This window comes from Rhinolophus sinicus, chromosome 1, assembly GCF_057876585.1.
Source record: "Rhinolophus sinicus isolate RSI-liver-muscle chromosome 1, RSI-T2T, whole genome shotgun sequence".
Taxonomy (NCBI): domain Eukaryota; kingdom Metazoa; phylum Chordata; class Mammalia; order Chiroptera; family Rhinolophidae; genus Rhinolophus; species Rhinolophus sinicus.
The window spans coordinates 212,467,618-212,486,020 of record NC_142501.1 but is presented as its reverse complement, the minus strand read 5'-3'; the positions used below and the strand labels follow the sequence as shown (position 1 = coordinate 212,486,020).

General features: G+C 48.4%; 1 protein-coding gene across 6 annotated transcripts in view; it reads left to right on the top strand.

Moving 5' to 3' along the window:
• The window catches only part of AFAP1 (actin filament associated protein 1), a 126,138-nt gene that overhangs the window by 53,564 nt on the left and 54,171 nt on the right, over positions 1-18,403 (top strand). For all 6 annotated transcript variants that reach the window (XR_012492384.2, XM_074320794.2, XM_074320792.2 and 3 more), the window contains 3 exons: positions 1,865-1,962; positions 12,615-12,723; positions 17,671-17,882. Coding sequence is in view for 5 of the 6 variants with exons in the window: in XM_074320794.2 (XP_074176895.1) it covers positions 1,865-1,962; positions 12,615-12,723; positions 17,671-17,882 (419 nt within the window). In the remaining variant the exon portion in view is untranslated. The remainder of the gene's footprint in view (positions 1-1,864; positions 1,963-12,614; positions 12,724-17,670; positions 17,883-18,403) is intronic.

The window sequence follows — 18,403 nt, the reverse complement described above, 5'->3', positions numbered from 1 at the left end:
GACTTCCGTTAACAGCTTTATTGAGAGATAGTTCATATGCCACACGCTTCACCCATTTCCAGTGTACAATTCACTGTTTTTAGTGTATGAAGCCGTGGTGTGACACAGTTAGATTTGTCACCTGTCTGGACCACAGGCTGAAGGATTTGGCAGCAGACCCTAGGTGGACGGGGGAACCAGTTACTCAGATGGGAGCACAGGACGAGGACCATGTTTAGGAGGCAAAGTGAAATGGTCACTTTCGAAACAATACTGTTGCTTCCCTGCCTAGACCCTCCTGAGCCTGCCGTTGCCCCCGATAAAGCCCAGGCCCGTAGGTTTCACGTGTGTCTCCTCCACAAACTGGCTTTAGTTCCTGGCTCTGCCAGTCACCAGGTACCGTGTTTCCCTGAAAATAAGAGCTGGCCGGACCATCAGCTCTAATGCGTCTTTTGGAGCAAAAATTAATATAAGACCCGGTATTATTTTACTATAAGACCAGGTATAATATAATATAATATAATATAATATAATATAATATAATATAATATAATATAATATAATATAATATAATATATAATTAATATAATATAATAATATAATATAATAAATACCGGGTCTGATATTACTTTTTGCTCCAAAAGACGCATTAGAGCTGACCGTGCAGCCAGGTCTTACTTTCGAGGAGACACGGTGCGTGACCTTGCCACTTCATCTCTCGATGCTCCAGTTTCCTCATCTGTGACAAGGGCGGCCAATACCATGTATCTCACAGGAACGGTGTGAGGCTTGAAGGAGATTATATAAAGTATTTCCAAACAGTGCCTGACATACAGTAGACACTAGTAACTAGTGACTTTTGGTTTCTGCTCTTGCTTTTGTTAGTAGAGGTAGCATTTCTTTCCAGCTTCATCTCCTCTGCGTATACCCTTCTTGCAGCCATTCCACCATTGGTCTGAACACTCCCCAGCCAGGAGTTACTGTTTTTCCTGATTTCTTTTCCTCTCTTCCTCTGGCCAGTGAGTTCCAGCCCTTTGTCTCCACGCTTTGTTCTGAATGTATCTTCCAATATTTGCCAATTCACTTATTCTCTCTTCAGTGCTTTAATTTGCTTACAACTCACCCACTGCTTGTTTTAGTGGTGAAGTTTCCATTCGTTCTTTTTCTTTTTTCCCTTTATTTATTGTTTCCAGTTCTCTGCCAAAATTCTGGTCTCTGTCGCAACTTCTAGAGTTCAGGGACTTTGTCTTTTCACATCTCTGCCTAGTCTTGTGGCATCGTGTTCAGTGATTATTTTTCTAGGTCCTTCCAGGTGAGCTCTTGGCGTGTAAATAACACTGTGCCTGAATTCTAAGTGGTTTCTGCTTGTTTCCTGCCATCACTGATACAATGCTCACCATGTTTTCCGAGTCAGTTGTATACGTATATACTTGACTTCCCACCTGGAATATGAGTGCCCTGAGGGTATGCGCTGGTGTCAGTCATGTCAGTAATAAAGTATGTCTGGGACAGTCTCAGACTTTACGAGGACACTTAATACAAATGTGCTGCCTCCCAGCGAAGCGCCTGCCCCCTCGCACACGGGTCCGCGCTAACCTGAGTGGGAGATCAGGTCAGCGACTCCCCTTTGACAGGCTGCGTGGCACTGGGAGGATCGTCGGCTTTGCTGCTGGCTCCACCGTTTCTACCTGGTAATGTTTCAGTTAAGTTCTTTAACCTTTTTTTTTTCCAGCCACAGAGAATGCTACTTCATAGGATTGTTGTGCAGGGTTAGAGGAAATCAGTATTTGCCAAGTGCTCGCTATGGGGCTGAGGAAATGATAGCTGGTAGCAGTGCCATCGCCTCCCTCCTCACTAGTTCTGTGGTTTTGGTCGATACTTACAGGTTTTGAAGTGAAAGATCATGCTCCGAAGCAAGAGGCCCCCCACAGCCTGCCGGCCCCTCCCCAGATGCCTCTGCCCGAGATCCCGCAGCCGTGGCTGGTGAGTTAGCCCCTCCCTCGCAGCAGGGTCCCTGGGCGCCGGCTTCCTGGCTCCAGGGGATGCAAGCCCAGGTCTGGAAGGAAGGAGGCTCCCTCGGAGTGTCTTCCGGCTGCGAGGAGGAGCTGAGTGGGAGGTGGGAAGGGTCGCAGTCCCTAGGGCGCTGGTGTTTCTGTGAAAATGACTGGAGCTACAGATCCAGGGAAATCTGTTCTTAGATTAAGAAACAAACAAATGCAACAGGATTTAACAGGTGACACAATGGCAGTAGAGCCTGGGGAGCTGGGCCTCTTTCTCGGTTAACTAGATTTGCCTGAAACTTTGATATTCATTGTTATGCTTCTTCTGGAATTAAAAAAAATTTTTTTTTTCAGAAGAAAAATATGTTCATGTTCCAGGAATGTGTATTTTATTTGCTCTTATGCATTCAAAATTTGTTTTGGAGTTCTTTTGCCACTTTCGCAATCTGGGTGTACTCGCATACACAATTCTTCATGTACCATTCAGCCTTTTCTGCCTTTTGCTGTTTTCTAATTTGCTTACTCGGGGAAATTAGACTTTCATTCAAAATTAGATCGATGTCAGTTACTTGGCAGTTCTCTTTCTAATGTTCGCTTTCTCTATGAATCATCTAATTATCTCTCCACCAGGATAAGAACTGCAGGAAAGCAGGGCCATGTGTCATTTATTTCCATCCTGCCTGGGCCCCAGCTGATGGCTGATGGCCAGTAGGTTCTCCGTAATTACCATTGTAGAGGAGGGCAGAGGAAATTAGCACTTACTGGGTTCCTACCACACATCACAGAGCATGCTTGTTAGTTTTTCACTTATAATTTCATTTAATCCTGACAACTTGACCTCAAAGCACCCCTGAGTTAACTCTAAGCGTGTACGTAGTACGTATACCCATTTTCCAGAAAAGGAAATTAAAGTTCAGTAAAGAGATGTGATTTGCTCACGGTCCTGTACTAAGTAGGAAAGGTGAAAATTGTAACCTGTTCTTTGGATTTCAAATCCAGCCTGTTTTCTCCAGTACTGTTGGGGCGGTGTGGCAGCAAAGCTGATGCCAGCCTGACTCTTAGGTGGGAGAAGGCTCTGGTAGGTGCTGGAAGCCTGTTCTGGAGCCAAAGTCCTGGCCAGCAGCGGCGCGCAGGCAGGGTGCAGACTGGGGAGCTTGCTGCCTGCTTCCCGTGCCAGCTCTGTCACGTACTCACATGATTTAGACTGTGACTTCCTGTGCTGCAGACGCCTCATTTCTAAAACGAGGATGATAATAGGGCCTATTTCATATGATTGTTGTGGAAAATGAGCTGACATATCGCAAATGCTTAGAATACATGCCTTGCATGTAGTAAGCCCCACGTGAGAGCTAGGTGGTAGCAGACAGAGTAGCCCTTCTTAAACGTTCCTGTCTAAAGAACTCCTTGGGGAGCTTGTTAAAATGCACATTCTGACCCACTCAGTCTACATGGGGCTTCCAGTGCTGCATTTCTAACAAGATCACTGTGGAAGGTAGAACACCCCCTCCAAAGGTAAACAAGGTCATCTGTATGCCTCCTGCCCTGGAGCGCCACTGTTCTCACTCAGGCACAATTGCTTTGAGCCTTTCTCCACTTGTGCTCTCCGGTGCAGGGGCCACGAGCTGCAGGTGGCCATCGGGCACTTGCAATGTGGCTGGTTCTAACTGGGATGAGTGTGTGTGTCAAATTCACACCGGATTTGGAGGCTTCTGAGAAAAAGGATGTAAAATATCTCTGATTTATTACGCTGATTACATGTTGAATTATAATGTTTTGGATATGTTGAGTGAAAGAAGCGATATTAATAAAATCAATTCCATACATTTCTATGGCTTGTAGGGACATTTAAATTACATATGTGGCTCACATTTATAGCTTGCATGCTTTTTTGGTTCTATACATTTAACCTTCCCACAGTTGAGAGCATATTGAATATACGACTCTTATGTGCTATTTTTCCTTTTTTAACATTATGTATTATGTATTTTTCCTTCATTATAAACTTCTTTTTAATTATTGTTTTTTTAAGTCTCATCCTGTTTGTTGTAGAAACTGACTTGACCATTTTTCACTGTCTCATTTGCTGTTTTTAGATATAATGCAAAATTATAGTCCAGAAGTATGTCAATAGTATTAATTTTATAAACTGATATTTATCTAAAAGAGAAAGAACTAGTTGAGAATTCAGTGGTTCATGAGTTTCCTGGTTTACTTTTATTTTTCTTTCTAAGCTTGTCTGAACCCGTGGCTCTCCTACGATAATGTCCCAAAATGCGGGGTCTAGCATATCATCGTCACATTTCAGATCAGGAAAGGTGTTTGGAGATTGAAGGTGAAATGCAAACATCTAGAAGCAGCCAGAAGTGTAGAGAGGGTTATAGGAATTTCACGGGCTCTTCTTTAGTGCCATATGAAGAGCTGTCTAACTGGTCTGGCCTAAATTACATGTCCCAGATGTGCCAGGCCAGACGGAGGGTATGTAGGTCAGGTTCAAGGCCAATTCCGACGGAAGAATACTCATTGCATGGCCGTCATTTTCTTCCATTTCTGTGGATTTTCCCCCTCAAATACAGTTTATTATTCATTCTCACTCACATGCTCTGCCCCGCCTTTGGCTGTGAAATGCCTGTGAATGCCTTCAACTGCTCTGGTTGGAGGTGTGTCAGAAGCCCTCCTGCCGATGGAATCACAACTGGTGGTTGATGAGTCAAAAAGGTTGGTTAAAGTAAGACATTGTCAAAAAGGTATACGTACGCTGGAATTATTTCACGTTTAAACAATAATTTTTGAGTAGCAGTTTGACCAATGGGTGATTTTAGGGTTTCCAGGCAGGAAATTTCCGTTCTTGTGAAATTTTTTGCTTTCCCATTCCCGAATCCTGAGAAAAGTTGGTCGGGAAATCGGGAAAATCTGCTCCTTGAACCCAGGTGGTTGGTAGTATCAGCCGTCACTTTGTGGAAACGATTCATTGTGGAGAACAGAAAACAGTTTATATCTCAGGATTCGGGAACGGGAAAGCGGAAAAAAATTCCTGAGAACAGGCAGGAATTCCCGCCCGGAAACCCTAGGTGATTTCTCCCTACTGGTGTCCAACACTTGGGTGTCCGGTGGGTTTTCTCTTGGCCTCCAAACCGTGCCATTACTTGCTATGAAACTAGGAGGATTTTGATCCAGGGTCAAGGTTCTTTGACTACAGGCTACACAGTGGATTCTACTTGTCTCTTCTGCGTAATCTATACCCATGGTACTTTGTTAAACTTTCCCAGTTTTTGTTGCCCTAAAGTGGAGTGAAAGTTAGACACTTGTGAAACAATCTGAGTTTCAAGTCCCTAGAATTTTATGAGTGCTGTGCTATTCTCTAACAGCTGACGTGCTCACCCTGACGTGAATAACTTTTCTTTTTGCAGTTTGTCTTGACTGAACCTTCCTAAAGCATCTTAGAGAATTATTAGCTCTCCTTTGCACTCATTTTTTTCATTGGTTTATTTATGTAGTAATGAAATTAATTACATAATTGTAGTATTAAGCATGAGACTTTAAATAACAAAGCTGACTCTTAATAAATGAGACTTAATAAATGGGACAGCTGATGGGACTATCTGTAGGCACTGAGGGGGGAGTCTGGTGACCCTGAATGTTTAGCGTTTTCTGGATACCAGTCAGGGCATTTGACAGAGGAAATGAAGACAATCTGTCAGGTCAGCAGAGATTGGTTAAGATAGCTCTACTGTGTTTTTCTGATAGTTTTCCAGTGAATTCGTTATTCAGCAAGTAAGCCAGGCATTCAGTAAGTTCAGTCTGCCTTTGCTGAGCTGGCCTCTGGCCAGTGGGCCATTTGCTGTTGGCAGATTGACTTCCAGGACAAGTAGCTTAGAGTGGAGTAAAGATGGAACGGGTGGGCAGCTGTGCCAGGCATAAGGTGTGCCCTAAATCAAGGCCCAGCTGGAGAAAGAGCCAGATGGTCTGGGAGCATTGCATCGCCTCTGTGCTGGGGGGTAATACAACGGGGGTGGGTCATCTGCAGGTGAGGCTGGGCCGCTTCCCAGGGGTTAGGTCATGGAGGGCCTGTGGCCGTGCAGAGCGGTTTGGGACGATGACCAAAGCAACTCTACGTGACTGAAGGATGTATATATTCTTTTACACACACACACACACACACACACACACACACATATACACACATACATATATATCCAATTATATATATATCCAATTATATATATATCCAATTATATATATATATATATATGTAATTAATATAGATCCAGTTACACACATATATGTGTAAGATTCATGATTCTCCAACCGTTTTTTTCTCAGTCATCTAAAAGGCTATTGCATTTTTACTTCAAATGTAGCATATATTGACTGAATACTGCCTTTTATTGTATTTGTATTAGAAACTCTAAAAAAGAAGAGTTAGCTTTTATTTGTATCCATTTAGTGCCTACCAGTGCCTTGTGCAGTTATCACTAGCTGTCTCTTGATGTTCTTCTCCCGGCAGACCTGTAAAACTCTTCTCCCGGCAGACCTGTAAAACTCTTCTCCCGGCAGACCTGTAAAACTCTTCTCCCGGCAGACCTGTAAAACTCCTCTTGCATAACTGATATTTTTACCCACTGAACAGCAACAGCACCTGATTTCCACTTTCTTTTGATGAAACGAAGCGTAACCTTTAGAAGATGGTGTTTGTTTCTGTGTTTCTCATGTTGCACAGCAGAGAACGTCAATGACGGCTCACGCTCAGGGAGCATGTCAGAAGTCAGTTTTGTCATGTTGGGAATGTGTGAATGTTTCGGTTTTGCTCTCGAAGTACGTGTGGCGGCAGCCTGAGGCGTCCTGTGTGAACTGGTGCCCCTTTAGTGTGGCTGAGTGGGTGTGAAGGGGCTGGCAAGTGTGCCACGTGGAAATTCAGAACTCCTAAATCTTTGAAATCACACGCGTGGGCCGCGGCATGTTTGGCATCCACTTTGGCCCCCTTGCTCTTCCAAAGGGCCACTAGAATAGGCCAAAGTGTGCAGATGCGTGATGAAAACACTTCTGGGAAGAGCTGTGCTTTTCCGCAGATTGTTTCTGTTTCATACTGAGGGCTGTGCAGCCCTCACTGAATGTACTGAGTGTGCAAGTGCTGAGAGGGTGTTTGCAACGGTGGCCCCCCCACAGAAGTGGGTCCCATCTGTGTTGACATTGGCCGTCGCGACCCACCCGGCGCTGAGGCAGCCATTTCCCTGACCGGGTCGGATCCAGACAATCACCGATTGTGCTTTACCTCCTCCCTCCTCTTCTTCAGAAGAGCATTGAGTCTACTAACGGCTGTCTCAGATCTTCATGGCTGAGAGGAAAGAGCGAGGTCGGATCCTTTGGGGCTCTCTGTGAATTGCACGATACACAATCAAGGCATTTTCTAGAAATACTTTTATTCGATAATTTAAACAGCAGGGGTAGGTTACACTGTGTTTAGATGGGGAGAGGAGAGCGGTTTCATTCTGGGATATTTTAGGGCCAGAGCCTATGTAAACGTGATGCCTTATGTCAGCAGATAATGAAGGTTTTTATCGTGAAATATACATAACGTATACTTGACCATTTTAGTCCAGTTCAGTGGCATTAAGTGCATTCACATCGTTGGGCAACCATCACCTTCGTCACCTCCAGAACTTTCCATCGTCCCAAACTGAAACTCCGTCCCCATGAAACGCTAACTCCCCACCCGCCTCCCCCAGGCCCCGGTGCCCCGGTCTACTTTCTGTGTTTATGGAATAAGGAAGTTACCCCCTTGTCCGTGGTAGGTTGTATCCGTCCTAAATACTTTCTCAGCAACTTTATCGTCTCTGTGTGATAGATGGGGTTACGAGGCCCTGAGATCACGTGACACTGTCAGGTGTTTTACCTGTTGCGGAGTTAAGACTAAAGCCCAAGATTTAAAACAACTCAACCGTTTGTTTCCCTGTGAAATCACATGTGATCCTTTTAGTGGACAAGAACCATCTGGTTCCTTTTCCCTTGTCTTTCGAGACTCACCGAGTTTAGTCTCGTGTCTAATTCCAGGGGCACCTTTATCTTACATCTGCTCTGGCTGCACCCACAGGCGCATCCTGTGTACACACCTGTTGGGCTGTTCCCCCACCCCCGCCTCGTGGAAGCCGACCTGGTCGGGAAGGAAGGGACTTCAGAGTGTCCCCCCACCCCCGGGGCTTTCATTCCCTCCCAGGCGCGCATAAATAGAACTAGAGAAAGCTTACCAGTGTTTACTCAAGTGCTGTGTGGAATGCAAATTAAATAGCGATCAGAATGGAATGGGTATAATCTGGACAAAAACTCTTACTTTGTCTAGAAGATTACTTACTCAAAATTCTTGATTTTAGGATTGAAACCGTTTTTGCAGCTGAGACTATAACATTTTGTTATTGATTGAGAATTACTTTACTCCAGTCCTCAGTTTCCCTCAGCAGCCTGGACACCTTCCTAAAGGGTGAACCGCGGTAGAAGTTTAGCTTGTGGCATGAACACTGCTGTCGGGGGCTTTGGAAATATCCATGCCGGTTAGCGGTCCTATACTAAGTAGGAAAGGCTGATACGTGACAGAACTGGAGCATGAACCCTACTTTTCTTGTGCCAGATTTTATTGTTGTGGGCACTTACTCTTCACAGATTTTATCCCTGTAACCAGCGAGAGAGTCTGCATACACCACCATCTACACAGAATTGAAGTCAGAAAGAGATTCCACATTCTCAGCTGGTATTGTTCTCTGCTGAAATCAGTGCTCAGTCTATTGGTGTTACTAGTGCAAAGGACTAAGTAATAAATTAGGGTGAGGAAGGTGGTGGGGAGCAGAAGAGAGGCAGAGTGTGAGTTGGGGGGGAAGGTGTGAAAGGTGTTGGGCGTGACGTCGATGGTACAGGAACCCGTGCCTCTTGGGAGATGAGGGGTCGGTTGTACTGTGTGAGTGGAAGCAGTCGCCTTAGTGGGCCGGTTAGTCCCTAGTTCCTTCCCGACTGCTGTTCTGCTCACCGCGCCCCCCTTACCTCCCTCCCACACCCACTAGAAGGCGCGCAGGGTTTCAGTCGTGACTTAGAGATGGCATTCCTGCGGTTTCGAAGCTTCTGGTTCAGTGGTCAGTGCCGACTCTGGCTGACTTTCTACGACTTCTCCCCTAATCTCCTAGCATGTATGACCTGGGGCAAGGTCTTGCATCTCTTGAGCCTCAGTTTCCTCATTTGTAAAAGTGTAATCAAAATGCCCAAATCTCTGCTATTTCCTGAACAAGAAAAAATGTATATAAAGTATCCCAAAGCAATGTCTGATACATGGTAGGCAAACAGTAAATGATGGTGATTATTGTCACATTGTTGAAATAATAGTAATAACAATAATGGTTATATGTATGCCACACAATTACATAAATGTAATAGTTATTATTAACGGAAAAAGAACTCTCTGTAAGGCTTTTTCTTAAAGTAACAAAGGCAGAAACTAACGGGCTTTTCTTTCCAAAACGATGGGAGTTAAATCAAGGCCAGTACTGTGAGCCAAGCGAACCGATAGCTTCTCCTCCTCCAGTTGTTAGGACTGGTTTGCTCTAATAAGACATGGAGCCCTTAAAGGAGAAATTTACAGTGTGCCTTAAGGCGGGGAAGATTTCCTAAGCTAAAGAGCGACTTTCACTTAAGCATTAACTTGAAGGCGAAATATTTTGGTGAATTTAAAAGCTATCTAGTGAGCAGCGCGCTGGGCCACTTCTGTCTTTTCTGTCTAGAGCGAAGGTCAGTCGTTCTTTGAGGAAAACAGCTTCTCCTCTTTCTTTTTAAGCAAAAAGGAGGCTGGGCGGTGAGGTTTCAGGCCCTTATTTTATCAGCATGTGTTTTGTGCGAGCCAGCCCAGGAAAACACGGGATGGATGCAAGACGGTGTTAGAGCTTCATGCAGAGGCTGGGTCGCTTCTGATGTTGAGTGAAAGTTAGGAAATCCAGTGAGAATGATGCCCTGATTGGTGTGTAGTGTTGCTGCCTGAAGGGACCTTTGAAGTACGTGCTCTGGCCAGAGGCTGTAGTGTCATTTCTCATCTAGTGAGGACACAGTCAACTCTCACTAAAGTTTCGAAACAGGTAAAGCTGGCTTCATCAGAATCCTAGCACTGGAACCTGAGAGCCAGGATGGACTTCAGAGCGGGTCAGGACCCAGTGCCCCCACCTGCAGGTGAGGAGAGCGGGACTCAGGTACAGGAAGGTTACAAAGACCCTGGACGAGGGGGACCCGCACAGAAGGCACGCCGAGTGTGAGCGTCGTAGCGTCGTCTCCCTCTGCTCTCGTTTCCTGTCTGCCCTCTGGTTTGCCACGATCCCTTTGGAAACCTGCCTTTTCTGCTGTGCACCTTTAAAAATCCCTGTTAATTGTGATTTCAGTGAATTCTTACCTATTGGAAAGGATCTGAAGGAAGATTTTCCTCAGAAAGCAGTTCGGGGTACCTCTTTCCAGCTTCTCCCCCACTTTTAACCATAATACCTCTGCTGAAGTGTGAGAGCCTGTGGCAGAATTTCAAGGGTAGGTCATGTGCGGATCCTTTTTGGAGAGAGAGGTGCTCCTGTAGAAGTACAGTGGTAGCACCTCGGTTTTTGAACGTCTCCGTTGATGAACATTTCAGTTTACGAACACCATAAATTTTATGGATCTATGGTATCATTAGATAGTAAAATTGATGCTAAATTTGCAGTTTTAGGGGTTGATTTTAAAGGTCTGGAAAGGATTAATCCATTTTGCATTACTTTCTGTGGGGAAACCGTGCCTCGGTTTTCGAACCTTTCAGAACCATCAGCTATGCGATAAGCAACTCGCCTGACACGCCCGTGTTACTTGCCGCCCTGGGAAGGGAGTCTGTGCTGTTTCATTGGTTTCATTCAGCTGCTCGCACTGCTTTCCCAGGACACGAATAATTTTGACTGTTTCAACATCCTAAAAGGAAGTTGAAACTCCATTTCATGAATAAAGACTCTGAAGCAGACATCTGTTTTCCAAAAGCAACAAGCAGAGATTCCACAGGGCATGGACTCCTGTTCAGACCTGGCCTGGCGGGGAGCTCGGTGGGTCAGGTTCCCATTAAGCGTTGCGTCTTCAAGGTGTGAGTGACCTGGCTGCCGCCCAGTGTGACACAGGATGATGGGAGCCAGCCGTGGAAGAGGGGTGCAGGGGGTCTGTGATTAGTGAGGGAAGCGGCCTGCGGGGGAGGGACACGGCTGCCTTCCAGTCCAGGAGGGATGTGTGCACGTGACCGTGGCCCAAGGAAGGGGCGGCTTGCACAGTGGTGATTAGTCACTCACAGAGGACGTCTGGAGTCTGAGGTGAGTTAGATGGAAAGTTGTGGAATTTTACATTCTGGAGACTGTACACATGTTAAAAAACCCTTGATTTCTGTGGAACATTGTTCTACTTGGAACTTCACATGGTAGATCTTCAGAAGGGGCCTCTGTTCTGTCCCATTCTTGGTGACATCTTTCCAGTTTGTTCACAGAATATAGGCAGTGTGAGTGAGTTACCAAAGGTGTGTGTGTGGGGGAGGGAGGGGGGAGAGAGACTGAAAGCAAGGTCTTCAGTGGACAGACCTGGAGTTTGTCCCCAGCTCTGTCATGGAGTAGCGTCTGACTTCCAGCGGGCGCTGAGACCCTGAGCCTCACTGTTTGTACCTGTAAAAGGTGATGGGACATCTCCTGGGTAACATCCTGCATGCATTGCCTGATGGACCTGTAACCTGCACAGACACGCTTACTTAGCACAGGGCCGGGCAATGAGCAGGTGTTTGGCTGGTGTTGGCTTTCCTTCCCTTCGGTCCTTTCCATCGGTGGGAGGACCAGTGAGTGGCAGAACCAGCAAACCTACAGAAGCTTGTAGGAAGGAGGTTGGTGTGTGTTAGCGCCCTCGGGGCTCGGTCCTGACAGCCACGGAGACTCGGTAGTCCTGAGCCTGCCAGCTCTTCCGTGGTGTAAAGTTCCGGCTTCAAGACCTGAGTGTCTTAATCCCAGAGTTTGACAAGAAACTGATGTGACTGGTTTTAGTAACAAGCAGATTCCTCCTCCAGAGAAAAGTTCCAGTTTCTTTTAGAGAGCGTCTCCTAGGTGGTTTCCTGTTTTCGAAGTTTCTGTGGCAAATGTTAGGAGCATGGTGAGCTGGTAGGCTTAACGAGTGCTTCCCTTTGTAAGAGCTCTGGTGACCTGAACCATTTTCTGTGCTTCCGGAGCTCCCAGCACGGTGCTGTGGGCTGCGGGGACCCCGGAAGGTAAGTGGTGTGGGGACCACGAGAGAGGCATGCGTCTCCACTCGGGCATGTGTGTCAGCCCGTTCCACTTGGGCAAAGGGGTACTTTGTGCCCACAAGCAGTGTGTGCAGGGCACTCCTGGGCCATGGGCCATATGTCTGGTGATGGCCAGCGCTTGTACGGACTGAGTGGCGTGTGGCTGGGGCCAGGCTGGGGGTGGAGGTGAGCAGGAAAGTAGTAAGAGCCCGTCAGGACCCGAACTTCAGAACCTCTTCATAGGATGACGTTCTTTTTTGCCAGAGACTTTACAAAGGAAAGGAAGGTGCTGGTCACTACCTGAAAATACAACGTTTTCTTCCAGTGATGCCGTTTTCCCCTTTTTTCCGTAGCCTCCTGACAGTGGGCCGCCGCCGTTACCGACGTCCTCGCTCCCAGAAGGTTATTATGAGGAAGCTGTGCCACTGAGCCCAGGGAAAGCTCCAGAATACATCACCTCAAGTGAGTGTCGGGGTCGGCGGCCCCAGCTGGCCTTTTGACTTGTGGGACTGGGAGAGCCTAGCCCTCTTTCTGGGTGTGGGGATAGGACATTCCAAAACGCTGTGCAAATGTGAGTGACGTCAGTTTTGAACCCAAGCTGGTAAATACAGAGAGGGCTTTGAAAAGCCAAAAGTGCCTTCCCAGTATCTTTGGGAATTCAGATTGTTGTGACTCAAAATTAGTGGAACCTTATACGGTATTTGGTTGGTGCAAAAGTCATTGCGGTTTTTTTGCACTTTAAACCGCAATGACTTTTGCACCAACCTAACAGCTGTGGAAACATGGATCCCAATGAAGGGATACCCTTTGTCAGAGCGAAATGGCTTTTTGTGGCATGTTCTTGTGGGTGCGCGACCCCCACTTTAACAAAGGGGTGTGTCCCCCCCCACCTTCATTGTGCCAGGAGGAGAGTAGTGTCTGCCAGGCTGAAAAATCAATGGGCACAAACAGGTAGGCATCTCAGTCCGAGGCTTTTGTTTCTTCCTTTTTAAATAAATCCAGGTTTTACCAGAACCTTTTGACCTAAGGTAGAGTGGTCTGGGTGTGACTCTTGTTAGTTGCCTGCTTGATGGCTCTCAGAGGTGCCTCTTGCACCCGCCTTGCAAATTCAGAGGAAGAACGCCACGCTGACACCGAAAACCTAACTGTCTCTGGAATATATTTTTGGGTCATCGGCTTTATTTCTCCTCTCGATATTCTGTCTGGCAGTGTGCTGCTATCTCGTAATAAAGTGGAAGGTCTGAGCATGTGTCCACTGAGGGCGTCCAGCTGGCTGTGCTTCCATCAGAAAGTGGAGGGCAGGTGACTGCTCGTGTGGCCCGGGGCTGCCCACGCACTTACGCTCACGGCGCTGGCCTCACCTGTCTTCCTGTGGATACGCGCTCTCCCATCCCAATGTGGTTGTCGCATTGCCCGAGTCTCTGCCACGTGGACACTGAGCTTTCTGCTCTTTCTCTCCCAGCAGTAAACAAGCAGAACGAGTTCAGCCAAGCAGGAGCTAATCTGAGTGTTACAGCCCCCCAGCCCCCACGCCAGCGTATTTCCTGAATGTGGAGAGGGCTGTGCTGAACCCAGGCAGGCAGGGCTGGAAGCCCCTGGACGGCAAGGGGCCTTTCCCAGCTCACTCAGGCCACTTATCTCAGGTTCCAGAACAGTCCCAATACAGACTGAGCCCAACAGCAATAAAGTGTTTGTTATGCTCTGAATGCAGAAAGGGACAGTTCTGGGAAGGAGGTTAGGAAAGACTGGCTTTGACTGTAAGCTAAATATTTTAACTTCTTTTTCATTTAAGAACTACTTGGGAAAACCACATCCAAGTAATTTCTAAGTGTTCACTATTTCAGAAGATAGTGAATTAATTAAAAAACACACACAATTTAAATGGCTTGATTGTATTTCAAAACATCACTGGACTCCTTTCTTTCTAATAGCAGTGAGTAAAATACATGTTTTTGATGAGGGTACTTCCCAGGATTTGGAACGCTGGGTCCTAGCCTTCTCCCACCCTCCTTCCCCCCTCCTCACCATACTTCATGGTTAGAAACTGGTAGTACAATTGTTTGTCTTTCGGGGCCTTCGGTCATTTTCAGCCTGAGAAGCCGATGTGTAATGTCATGTCCTTCAGAGAAGCCATTCCATACTTGCTGACCAAAGGCAACTTGTGTTGAACTAATTCCAGAAGCAAGAGTAATCGAAGGACTCCTGCTGGGGAACAGTGAGTCATCGGTGACAGCACCCTGTGGCTTCTTTGATCAAATGTCTGTGGTGAAATGACCTGCCCAGAAGAACAATGGTGGTGAACTGACCTGCGGGTCAGGCCAAGGATATGCTGCTTCAGTTACTAGGGGACTTGTGACAGCTTTGGGGCACCGGTATCTATCAGGTCCGGTTTTATCAGAGAAGCAGGACCACTTAGGGGTGTCGTGGAGGAAAGGGCTTACTGTGGGGACAAGGCCCTGTCATGTGGGGACCAATGAAGGAGCCCCCGGAAGGCTGTTGCCTCTGTCTGGTGGGACCGGCCATCGGGAAGCAAAGCTGGATGAGAACTGGGGAAGAGGAAGGACAGATGGGAGCCCACTTTCGTCTCTCACTTCCTCCAAACCCGATGACCAGCTGGAGAAGCTGGAACCTGTCGTACAGAGCTGCAGGCCCCTGGCCCAGGACTCAGAAGAGACCCGGCAGGAGCTGCGGGCCCAGTGCCAGCCCCATGCCCACATGGAGGGCCAGCATCCCAGCACCAGGCTGTGCTGTGTGCAGCCACGCCTGGCAGCCCGCACCGCCCTGCACATGTGCTGGCAGCGGCTGCCCCTCTGCGCAGCTTCCAGGGGCTCCCAGATGGCTCCTGTGGCCAGCCTCACCCAGAACTGTCCAAGAAAGCAATTGGGGGAGATGTAATTCCAGCCTGGCCGAGTCGATACGATAGAAAACCACCACCACTTATCTTGTGCCGATTTGGCCTCCATGCGCACCTCTCTTGACCACACTGAATTTCCAGATAAAGCGCAGCAAAAGCAGGATTCAGCATAACGTGATTCAACAGCCGCCTGCATAATGGAAAACTCCCTAACTCCCCCAGAGGATACAAAGTCCATTTCTCTGCTCTGGGGGGGGGGGGGGGGCATCCACTCTCTTCCGGCTGAGTCATACTCCCCATTGAGAGCCTGTAACTTAAGTATTGAGAGCCAAGGGTAGCTGCTTTCTGTTAGCATGTTGGATGTAGGGGAACGGGAGAGGTGCAGAGAATTTGCCTGTCATACACAAATATACCTATATCACAATAAGGAAGAAAAACCCAGAGCTGGGACAGGCCTCACCTCTGCCACCTCCACGGTCACACCACCGCGGTCACAGCTAGTACTTCCCTCCCTCCATTCTGCCTCCCAGGCTGGAAGGGCTGCGGCAGACGGGGCGGCTGGACTGTGTAACCACGTGATCCGCTTGACTCCCCCTCCTCACATTCCTCGTGGCGCCCCTCGGCCTTCTTCTCAGCGTTATTGCAGATGCCTCTGAACCGTCTCCGTCTCTCAGTCACCCCACTTCAGCTTGTTGTCAATGCTATTGCAGAGTGACCTCCTCGGCCACCTGAGTCTCTTGCTCACAATCCTTCCTTGACTTCTTTTTCGTGATTTAAACTTTATCTTCAACTTCCAGTCTCCCCCCCCCCCCACACACACACTTAGTAATGGCTTTGTGAGGGAATTAAAATGCAGGCATGACGTCTGAGTACCAATTATAATTCAGTTTCTGGTGAATTCTGTCCTGTGGAAGGTCTGTATTTCTGCTGTGTTTGCTGAATGGCGCAACTGATTGCTTCAGGGGCAGTTTCTCCTCATCCGTCGTTCATCCATCACTTAGGTGTTCCGTCTTCAAATATGTTTGAAAACGAATGTCTTCTAGATGCGGCGGGGTGAGGGGAACGCAGAGAGGAGTCAGACACAGCCTCGAGCTCACCCAGCCGGGCCGAATAGTAATAATACTGACCGTCACTAGTGTTCATTAAACACTTTGAACGTGCTGGCCCTCCTTAGGAGGGCCTCGCAGGTATAATTTAAGTTCATCCAACAGTTCTTTCTACCTTCTACAAATAGCGTGAACTCATCCTGTGCCAGGTACCTCGTTACCTGCTGGGACAATCACCTCCAACAAGGTGGTCTCCCCTCCCTCAGGGGCTTGCGGTCTAATGTGGGAGACAGACAGACAGACAGATGGCAGTGAGCGTGCAGTGGGACGTGCTTCCTGCTGGGAGGTGCGGGAACACCCAGGAGGGCACTTCACCCAGTGTCTTAGTCAGCTTGGCTTCTGTAACTAAATACCACAGCCTAGGTAATGAAACAGCAGACATTTACTTTCTCCCAGTTCTGGACGTCTGAGATGAGGGTGTTGCGTGGTCAGCGTCTGGCGCAAGCCCTCCTCCTGGCTTACCGGCGTCTTCCTGTGTCCTCACGTGGCCCGGAGAGTGTGAGCGCTCTATTTCTCTTATAAGGCCACCGATCTTACTGGGTTAGGACCCCACCCACCCATATAACCTCACTTAACCTTTATTACTTCCAGAAAAGCTTTCTCTAAATACAGTCACATTGGGGTTAGAGCTTCAACACCTGACTTGGGGGTGGGGGACACGCACACAGTGCAGTGCATCGCAGCCAGCTTTGGTGAATCCGGCAGGGCTTGTGGAGGAGGCGCCAATAGGTTATATCCGGAAAGATGAGAGCGTTTGTCCAGGCAGAGGCAGGAGACCGAGTGGGACAAACAGGAAACCTACGTGAGGGGCCGCTTGTGCAAAGACCCCGGGGGTAAGAGGCAGTGTGATGTATGTGGGAAACTAAAAATAATCCAGTATTTCTGTGTCAGTGCAGCAGAATGCGAAGGATAGGTGTCAGTGCCTCTGCAAGCCCCAAGAATGACCCCGGCAGAGGGAGGCCTCCGGCCTGTGCACTGGCAGTGCCAGCAGAGAGTAGGGCATTGCAGAGCAGAAGGAACTGTGACAGGAAGGTGGGGGCGCGGAGAGCAGGGACCGGCGGTGGCAGGTTCCGGTAGGTGGGCCGTCCTGCTGTCCGGCTGATGCTCGCCCCGCCCACAAGGACAAGGCGAGGGCTCCGCCACGCAGGGTCTGCCACGCAGGGTCTGCCACGCAGGGTCTGCCACGCGTGGGCCGCTGCGGACAGTCGGAAGCAGGTTTTCTCAGTACACAGTTCTTAGTCGCTTTAGTTTAAAAGTCTCCGCTGAGTTTCCACAGCCCGTCTGGAGCTCTTTTTCCTCGGTTTTGGTACTTACATTGCCGCAGCACCCTGAGTGCGGAGACCCCTTCCTCGTTGACTGATGCAGTAACGCACTCTTGAGCCCATGGACAGGCTTCCAGATGAGATTTTTGTAATCAGGCCCTGACTTTTCTGTTGTTACTTTGGACAGACTATGACTCGGATGCAATGAGCAGCTCTTATGAATCCTATGATGAAGAGGAGGAGGACGGGAAGGGGAAGAAAACGCGGCACCAGTGGCCCTCGGAGGAGGCCTCCATGGACTTGGTGAAGGACGCCAAGATCTGCGCCTTCCTGCTGCGGAAGAAGCGCTTCGGCCAGTGGACCAAGCTGCTCTGCGTCATCAAAGACACCAAACTACTGGTAAAGCCTTGCGAGGCCATTGCTCTTGTGTCAAGTCGGTCAGATTTCCTTGGCCGTCCATCTGGATGGAATTTATACCAGGCAGCGCTAACACGGGCGAGGGCAAAGCGAGGCACAGAGCTCGGTGCCCGTGCTGAGTGAGCTCTCAGTGCCCCAGGCCACCCCACAGGCTGTCAGGGTCCACCAGCTCCCTAGAGCAAGCAGAGGGCAAACTCTGCCTCTCCCGCCGGGGTCTGCGGTCTGTATCAGTGGAAAGGGACAGTGGAACCTGCCAGAAATCGCAGGATGGATTCTCTCATTTGCAGTGAGTCAGTGGATTCCTCAAAGCCAGGTCAGAAGTGGGAAGGGCAGGCCTCGCGGTTTGGGGGAGCCAGGCCAGGACAGGAAATTCTTTTGGAAAGCTAAGGGCCGGTTCTTTTTCTTTTTTTAATCTGAGAGGCAGAATAGGAAGATAGAGTCTGTAACAGAAGCAGGGCCCGGAAAACACAGACCCTTTGCTGGAGCTGTTGTTCCAACTGGGT